Source organism: Symphodus melops (assembly GCF_947650265.1).
Source record: "Symphodus melops genome assembly, chromosome: 6".
In the NCBI taxonomy this organism is placed as follows: domain Eukaryota; kingdom Metazoa; phylum Chordata; class Actinopteri; order Labriformes; family Labridae; genus Symphodus; species Symphodus melops.
Window position 1 is genome coordinate 2092108 of NC_136696.1, and position 9969 is coordinate 2102076.

Consider the following 9969-nt stretch of genomic DNA (forward strand, 5'->3'; position numbering starts at 1 on the left):
AAATCCCACAAAGAGGATATCTATAAGCTGTGTGCAGGCCCAACAACATCACAACATCTACAGAAGAGTGGAGAAGAACAAACTGGCCAAGAGAAAATGTGATGCAAACGTTTAATGACGTGCATCGATAAAGTCCGACGAAAAGATCTGATTCCTCCTGAGTTTTTCAAGTGTGAAAGCCCTTTTTTTTCTTTCTACAGTTGTTCCCTACTAAACTATGAAATACTTCTGGACGTCTCAAAGATGGACGTCATGGGAAAAGCAGGTAAATGTCCTCTCACAACGGGGGAGCAGCTTGAAACCTTCGTGGTCGTGACTGAAACCAGACCTGCTGTAAAGAAAGCAGATGGTCCATGACTTGAAGACTCAAGGTCAACGACTGAGACTGATCTCCAACAAGCATGAGGGGCTTTAAGTGAAATGAGCTAAGGCTAGCATCAGATGCTAACAAGGGCAATACTTCATCTCTGAACATTAAAGATAACGTTTTACTGCTAATACAAAACATTGTTTATTGTTTTTTTAAGAGAATATCTGCTTAAAATCTCAAAAGGAGTTTATTTAATATTAAAACAGGAGTTGAGTGTGACAGGACAGGACGACTGGGGGCTCACCAGTGTGGATCCAGAAGCTAACATCCCAGTCATTGTATCCATGGTGGATTTGGTTATTAGCCGTAATGTTCGACCCCCTCACAGGCGGACTGACCACGAGCGACCTCAGTGTGTGAGACGATGTTGTCGTCGTCTCCTGGAGAAAAGAACTACACTACCCAAAATCACAGAGTGCCAAATCGACGTCTCAGATTTAAGGGGGTTTTACCGTTACCATGGTGATGTTTCTCCGCCCCTCAGCGCAATATGAGAACAGATAGTTTCACTAGCAGGTCGGTTAGTTAGTCAACAGGAATTGTACTAATAACCTTGAATGTCATTTATATAATTTATCAATGATTGATTACAATGTGTATAGAGTTTTGCCTCTTTCTCAGTTTTGAATGGTGCCGTGTTTTATGTGCTGGAGTAGCTGGTTGTCTCGGTTCCAGGCGTCAATCTCTTGATAACAGGATTTTGTAAAATGTCAATGAACCCTGGACCCAGAGCTGACAGAAAAGTGGACGGTCACTGTTGCTCTCTACATAGTTCACTCGCAATATCAGGAGCAGAGAATGAGTGAAAGATAACTTCCAACAATAACAATCCCTTTAGAACAAAGTTAAACTTTTCACATCCATTTATTGTCTCTAAGACTGACCTGACAAACACTTCACTGTGTAAACTACACGTGTTCTTTTTGGTTGTTAATGACCTGTCGCACCAACTGATGCTCAATGAAAACTTCTACTTATTAATGAAGTAAAATACAAATCAAAAGTCACATTTTAAGACTTAGAAATGTGTCAGACATCTTCAAAGCAAAGTCAAGTCCCCACAGGGATGATGACAAGCGGCTGATGAAGACACAGAGAGAGAAAAATGCTCGTTAGTTTGCCAAGACAGGCCGCCAGCAGAGCATGGAGAGTGAAGGTGACGGGGACAGAGGGCCTTGCATGAAGGTCCGTGTCTGAGCGAGCCACAGAGGCCTGCAGCGTCTGTTGGCTTTGGATTTCAAGCATCATTTCACAGATACACACAGCCAAGAAATCAAGCATACGCCGCAAAGCCAAGAAGCCGGTGACAGAGGACAGGCGTGTTGACCCTCGGCTTGTTTCCTGCAGATCACCCTCTCACTCTTTTGTGCCGCCTTGCTCTCCGTCTCTAGGACCCCCTTTTTTTTTCTCCACGTCCCTTCTTTCCCCTTCCTCCCACTCGTTCTTTTTTCTCCACTCCTTTCTGCCCATCCACACACACACACACACACACACACACACACACACACACACACACTGAAGAAAGTGGAAACCAGGGACAGTGAAGTGTATCAGCCGAGGAACAATGTGCAAGGGGGGCTGTTTTGTAAGGCTAGCCAGCGAGATTGTGGGGAGCCTCCATTATCACTGAGCAGCACCATGAAAGAAAAGAGCCGCCTCACCAGATCCACAACAGTCCCCGTCTGACTCGGCCCCTCCGTTTGCCAGCATTCACTCGGGAAAAAGTTTCAGACACTACAAAACATTTCAGTCTGAATTTCAGAAGTCATATATATACGTTATATGTTGTGTTAAAAAGATCGGGTTTTTGAAATTTGTGCATCCACTGTACGATTCAGCCTACTAATAAAATCAACTGGTTCTAAGTCAATTGTCATGTGACAAAAAATAAAAACAGTTTGGTACCAGAAAGTTAATATTAGTCTAGTCTACTGGTTTCCAGTTGATTACAGGGCTTAAAGAAAGTGACAAACCAGCAGTCACTCTCACATCCACACCTACAAGCATTTCCCAGACACCAGTTAACCCATTCAGCAGGTTTTTGGGACGCATACACCCATGAGCACCGTGCCCTGTGTCAGACCTGGACTTGTACGGCGGGAACCTTCTGGCTATGAGGTGACAACGCAAACCGCCTGCCCAAGCACGCTGTCACCCTTCACCCTTCACAGATTAGACGATTGTGAGCGGTACACGACCGCGGCGGGCTTGGAAGGTGTGCTTCAACACGGTACAGCTCATGCACAAGCACAGGCACGAATCGTAGAGAGCCTTCCATTATTGAGAAATCTCCGAGCGTCACAGCTGTGTGTGATAAAATGACTCAAGAGAAGCCTCAAAGTCAGTATTGTATAACTCTGCGCAGGTGAAGACTCGACTTTATTTAACATAACACTTTAACACAGTGCCAAAGACTGACAGACTCTACGTCCACGAGGAAGAACTGATAGCATGTCAGTTAATGTTGACACTAAAGCTGTGGACACGGTGAAACCACTCAACCACTCCGTCATGACAAATGACAGCCACTTCCTGCCCCCTTCTCGAGTAATTCAACCTCCGTGTCCAGACGCACAAGTGCAACTGGAGCTGACTGATAAATCCCCAAAAAGACCAAAAGTGGAAAGACTCTGTCAGCTGTCAGACAGATTCACTTTTACAGAAAGAGGCTCATCTATTTTCTTACAAGTGAAGAAAAAGGCAAACAGCAGATGAGAGTGAGGCCATGACAGCGCTCCGGACCAGCTCGTCTTGTTGCTGGTATGTGGCATGAAGCAAAACAAACATGTTGACATGACCTGTTTCCTTCTATTTCTATGTCAAACAGTTCTCAGAAAGTAAACGCGTTTGATCCAAATGTCCAGCTTCTGGAACAATCCATTACTGATTTCTGTTTTTCATTAACAGGGTGCACCAAGTTGGTAAAGAACTGGACAGGAACAGGGCTCGAGTTCATTTCTACGGCACATATCAGCAACAAGACACCTCACACCACGCCTCGAAGGGTCGTGGACAGCTGATTGGTTCAATGAAATGCTAAGAGCACCTCATGTATGGAGGATATAGTTCTTCAGGTTCTGGATCCCAGCGGCGGCTCCTGCATGCCGCACTGGTTTCTGACTCAAACAGATAAAAAGCACCAAAAGCTTAAAACTAAACTTTACCGACACGGATCGTCACAACAGCAGATTCTTAAAATTGATGTGACGCGAGTAATAATGAAATTATATGTACGCTTGTTTTGAACACAGACATTTTGAAAGCGATTTGTTTTGAAGATATTTTGGGGCTTTTGGGGGAGAGAGAGAGAGAGAGAGAGAGAGAGAGAGAGAGAGAGAGGAGAAAGGAGGCACAGGTCTCGAACCCAGGACTTCAGCCTCTGTACACTGGGCACATAAACACCAGGCTCCTGGCACCCCTAATTTATTATTCACCATTAACTAAAAACCACTTCTGTGTAAATGGCACAAACATGTTGCGAACCTCTTCTGAATCCATGTCTGTTATTGACATAATATACATGTTGAATCATTACAAGACACCAAAATGAAACTTCAGTATCTGCCAAACTGTAAAAAAAAAAAAAGGGAAATAAGTTAGTGTGAACATCGTCACAACACCAGTACATAATCCTTCATTATGTCAAAGTATAAGAGAAATAAACCTCCATCACACACTGATCTGCTCCCCTGAAACGATGAGAGGGAAAAGACCAAAACATGAACAGAGTTGTGATTAATATCCTTGGACTTCTGATTTGACTGAAGTCAAAACAACTTATCACTTCTTAAAAACATTTTTAACATTCAAGCCAAGCGAGCTTGAGAAGAAGAGGAGCACTAACATCAAGCTGCGATCATGAGGAATGTTAACTCCTATAAAACTAGAAGCAGAATAAAAAAACCTCCTCGTCCTCCTCTCGACCAGAATGTTATATTTATGTGTTCACGACAAACTGAGAAAGACTCTGTGTGTGAAGCAGGAATGAAAACACCTGATAGGACTCCTTCAGATGAGTCAGGATCTATGAATCCTGCCTGGAAACTTCAGTCAACGTGTACAGGCTTTATTTCTTATACTTCAAGTCAAAAACAAAATGTGGGACATATCAAACATCTGAGCTGACCTGCCGCTGTATTTGTAAGTCAGTAGAAGCGAGTGCTAGAATGCAACCAACAACCAATCAAGGGACAGGAAAGAAGAAAACCAGGAAGTGAGGTAGGTTAAGAAGAAGGGGAAGTAAGAAGAAAGTGATCTTTACAACAACAATGATCTGTTGTTTAACAGACTGGAGAGACGAATGAGAAGTTACTTTAATAAAGCAGTCAGTGATTTTTTGATAGTAGTAACTGTAACATGCCCAACACTGTAAACACTTTATGTGTGTTCATGTATCACACTGTAAGACTGAACAACGTCATCTCACATCCGATGTTTTATTTATAAGTAACAAAAGTTGCAGACAACCTCCTGCACAGTGTCAACGATGAACAAAAACAACGTTTTGGTGTTTTATTGTTGACGTTTCATTTATTCCAGTCTTAAGAAATAAATGTGGTTCTTCAAAGTTTCTGTATTCTACAGATCATTAACATAACTGATACAGATGATTACATGAAGAAGCAGAGGAAGTGTGACCGTGATCATCTACATGTCTGATTGAGATGTCAAAGAATGAGACAACTACATCCATCTCAATATATCCTGGAAACCCAGCTGGGGGGGGAGGAGGGGGGGGGGGGGGTATCCGTACATGTGATCTGCTTTATCATGCGTTTAAAGTTGAATATATTACTGTGCATTGGACAGCAGAGAGAGAGAGAGAGAGAGAGAGAGAGAGAGAGAGAGAGAGAGACTCCTGTTACATAGAAAGGCTCCAACACAGGAGCATTTTAAGTTAAAGCCTTAAATGCATAATTAGTATCTTAAGGTAACACCATTACCTCGGTAACATTAACCACACTTCAGAGGGAATTCAACAACACAGGAAGCTCAATTTTCATGTGAACTAGGCGCAATGCGACCCCCCCCCCACCTCGTTTAATAACAAAGCGATGCCTACGTGTGTTTCTCTGCAGAAGGAGGGGGTGTGTGTGTATGAGAGGAGGGGTGAGTGAGTGATGGGGACTGTTGATGTGTGATGTTGACCTTACCAATTTATCCAAAGTGAATCCTTTCCTCGATATCTCAAACAATCCCTGACACAATAATCTCACAGATACAAGCTGGTACAAACTGAATATATTTAACGGAACAGGAGGGAGGGGAGGGGGGGGGGGGGGCAAACCGATGGGTAAAGTTTAATTATGTGATAAATTCAGTGTATACGAAGGTTAAACGTGGATAATATGTTTATATAGGTCTCTAATAAGCTACTGCAGCGCCGGGATGTCAGAAACGAGCTCTGAAATCATCGATTATAGCAACAAAACAGGACATGGGCGAGCAAACAATGAGTGAAGAGCATCTGCGTCCCTGCAGCTACCCCGAGCCAGATGGCTGCAAGACAATAAAGTCCAGCCTCACGCAATGAACTTAAGTTTAAATTACAGACAGGGACACACACACACGGGACCAGAGTCCAGTCCACACACACAGGGTAAAGTGACTCCAATAACAAGTTATAACTTTACAATCCACAAAGTAGGACACGTGGTTTTATTATTAACTGAGCTGAACTAAAAGACAAACATGAGGCTGAGGCCAAATGAAAACAAACGAGTGGCACATGGTCGTGTTACTGGAGCTGGCTAAAGTTACACACACACACACACACACACACACACACACACACACACACACACACAGTTACTACACCAACACCCCGGGACAGGTAGCATACACCTGCGTGCACCACGTTTAACGTCTCCTGTGGAAGCTTTCACAGCTTCTGAGACAAAACAACAACAACAACAAAAACAACAAGTAATTACAGCTCGAGTTCAGCCCGTGCTAACGAGCCGCGCGGCTAGCTCGCGAGCGTTACCTAACAGGATCACCTTGGTAACGCAGGACAGGAGCTAAGCTGGTTAATAACCTGGTTAACGTTAACACAACGCAGAGCAAAAAGCTGACACAAACAACTTTTCATTTCCGCGATAAAACGCAGTCACGTAACGTTGAATATCAGTAACAGGTTTTTACCTCTATTTCAAAGTCCGGGAGGTTGAACGCGGTCCGGAACAGCGAGCAGAAGTGGGCTACGGCGGGGACTTCCCACCACGACTGGACCTCTTCCACGGAAACTCTACAGCCCCGGGACATTTTCGGACTGAAGAAAAGTGTGTCGAGTTTGTTTCTCACATCAGAAAAATAAGTTTGTAACGCCTCCGTGTTGTCTTTAGCAGGACGTTAAAAGTTGCTGCCGTTGTCGCCGTTCCGATCGGACCGTTGCCATCGCGACCCGCGGAGCGCTGTTTCAATCAGAGCTTCTCCGCGCGAGGAGCCGAACAGATGGGAAGGACTGTACCATCGCGCTGCGCCGAGGGGGGTGCACAATTATTTCTCCCAGGATGTTTTCCCCTTTTTGAGCTAAAATAACTGTACAGTGTCGAGCATTACGATTTAATTGTACCAAAATATACAGCTTTATAGTTTTTATAAGCACACATTAGTCTATTTGTAATTGTATTAAAAGTCTAAAAGAAAGTGTACCCTATCTGCTTATTAGCAGCGTCCGTTTAAAGGGAATGCTTTTGAACGGTGAATGAATAAAAACAGTAAAGTTAAACCGGTTAGGGACCAGCAGGGCAGGATAATACGCAGGTATAATACGGAGTAAACCCACTTTATCTCGGTCTTTATAGGATATACCAACTTTTAAATTTGTTCTGATTCACACCAGTGATTGACTGACAATATTAAGTAGTATCCTATAATGTTTTTGCCTGATGGTGAAGGGAAACGCCGTCTCTAATTGGCTAGTGCACAATAACTTTATATGCAATAGTCTTACCTGACACTGTTTATACCAGAGGCTGTTTCTCATCTGCTGGACAGTTAAAAACATTTTTGAGAAAAATTGAGGGTAGACCCATTTTTCAGCACCACTGAGGACCAGTTTACATCTTTAAAGTTAAACTAGGTAATGATCCTGTTCTGTTCTTTCAGTAGCTTATAAACATCAGATGTAAATATATATATATATATATATATATATATATATATATATATATATATATATATATATATATATATATATATATTCATATTTTAAATTAATTTTACATCTCATGTTATTCATATGCTGTTATCAACATGTATTCCCAGCAGTCCTCATTCCGTACGTTACTTCCAGCTGATAAGTAATTCCTTTCATGTATTACAATCTCACTTCAGCTTTTTGTAAACAACAATGCTGCTGCCGTTTTGGTCAATACACAACACACGGGCTCCCCCTATCGCAATAAGTAAAACGTGCATGCGTGGAGTCAGCAGTGTTTGTTAGTGTTTCCAGAGTTGGGCAATTTCGCACATCATTAAAATAAACCTTTTTCTGAATTCCTCCCGTTCAACCTGAGTTTCTTTCACTGGAATTGAAAAGAATGCAAAAAAAAAAACAACAACAAATAAAACAACTAAGTATGAAGAAGAAGCAAACAGCTTTCCAGAGAGCAAAACTCAAACCTCGTACAAGAGCCTTCTAGAAGCTGCAGATTAATAACACCACAACTGAATAATAAAGTCTGAACAAACAGCCAGGAAAAAGTCTAGACCTGAAGGGGGGACGAGAGGGAAGGCCATGAGTTTCACCTTCTTGGAAACACCAAACTCATCAGAACACGTAGTAACACTGAATAAAGGAATCAGATTCATGAGATGTATGAGATGTTTACATACCTGACTGATGCTTATAAAATAATTATATATAAAATATTTATCATCCGTGTAGTTCAGACTAAATAACTTGGGATCTACACAGATGTTCTCTTGAATAATTGTACATGAAGTTGATGCTACTCTTTTCCAGAAAAAAAAAAAAGAAGCAATTTAGAGCATTTATTTATCAAGTCATAAAACAGCGCCTGCATGCTGTTGAGGTTCCTGGTTCAAATCTCTGCGTCTCTGTGTGGAGTCTGCATGTTGTCCCAGTCCATTTGTGGGTTCTGTCCGGGGACTCTGACTTCCTGCCACAGTCCAAACACCTGCTCACTATAGGTTAATTGGTGACTCTAAATTATAAAGGCCTGTGATTGACTGGCGAACAGCCTTAGGGGTCATCATCCTTGTTGAATGTTCTGAGTTGGACCTCCTCGATAAGGAGAAGATTCATCTCAAAGGGGATCTGACAATAAATGTACGACATTTACATTCCTGCACGGAGGAAAGCTGCAGAAGCACACAGTCGTTTGAGAAATACAAATTGTGCAAACAGATTTTATTTCATTCATATGAGGATTGACTGTGTGCTCCAGATGTTTCCCTTCATGCTGTGACCTTTTCTGAGACACACCCAGAGGCGCTGCTCGTCAACAGGGGATGTAGATAATTGCTCTGGGCCCCCCCGGCCAGTAGGGGGCCCTCAAGAGCTGACAAACTTTAAACCACAGCAATGGCTTAAAATGTGCACATTTTGCTTTGACAGCGTCTGAATCTCAATTTACACCCTTAACCCCTGAGACCTTAAGGTCTTCATTGAGTTCACATTCCTGTCTCTCCCTTTACCTTTCCATTCTTTTTCTGTATTTTCTGCCACACTCACGTCCAAATAACGGGGATCCATGTTGTCTACTCAGTCCTTCTCCCAGCTCTCTAAAGCCCATCCCAATTCAAGTCCCAGTCCCTCTTACGAGCCTCGTGTTGCTCCAGTTTGACAAATGAAGGCAGCTCTGGATTAGAGGCCTCAGTGCGTGTAGTGTTGATTAGTTTGGAGATCAGAAATGTATTAACAAAGCTCTCTCCCTCTGCCGTGCAGCAGGTTGAGATCAAGTACAATTCAAATTAAATTTAAAAAAACAAACTTCATTTGTCCCTGGGAGACAATTCAAGGGCACACAAGCAGTAAATGAACAACAGTGCACATTTAATATTCCATCTGATCTCTGCTCTGCACGAGATGGATTTGAAGTGTTGTCGCCTTTCCCAAATAAAGGCAGAGTCATTTTTATTAAAGACTGCAGTAGACAGGAGCCCGGTAAACGTGGCGTGGACATATCTTGGACACTGGCTGCAGACTTTCTCGGTTGCCTACAGAGACAGACTCTGTCTTCAGGACAGTTCTGTATATTGACACAAGACCCAAAGAAGGCAGTTTCCTGTTTCCACCTCGAATCAATAGTGTGTGTGCTGTAACAAAGGGCTTCAAATCTATAGAGGTAGAAACAAAAAAAAAAGGGCTTCTTTCATGAGTGTTTCCCTGCTGATCATTGATGGGAATTGTTTTTTCCATCGAAAGGAATCAATACGTCAGTCGATGCTCATGAGAAAATAGTTTAGGGGCAGCGAGGGGTTGCTGTGGTGGTCACGTGCTCTTTTTGTTGATGTCTTTATATAACTGCCTGTCCTTTAATTACCTCCTTTGACATATTTGGCACCAATAAAACGGCCTGAGCTCTGCTCGTCATGTCGCTCTATCGTTGTAACCTCGGCAGAAATTGTAA

General features: G+C 42.7%; 1 protein-coding gene across 1 annotated transcript in view; it reads right to left on the bottom strand.

Moving 5' to 3' along the window:
* Positions 1–6812, bottom strand: part of cecr2 (CECR2 histone acetyl-lysine reader) — a 20218-nt gene extending 13406 nt beyond the window's left edge. The window contains exons 1-2 of the mRNA XM_079346773.1: positions 6505–6812; positions 4048–4059 (exon numbers count right to left, since the gene is read on the bottom strand). Of these exons, the coding sequence (XP_079202899.1) occupies positions 4048–4059; positions 6505–6634 (142 nt within the window). The 5' untranslated portion in view covers positions 6635–6812. The remainder of the gene's footprint in view (positions 1–4047; positions 4060–6504) is intronic.
* Positions 6813–9969: the final 3157 nt, after the last annotated feature.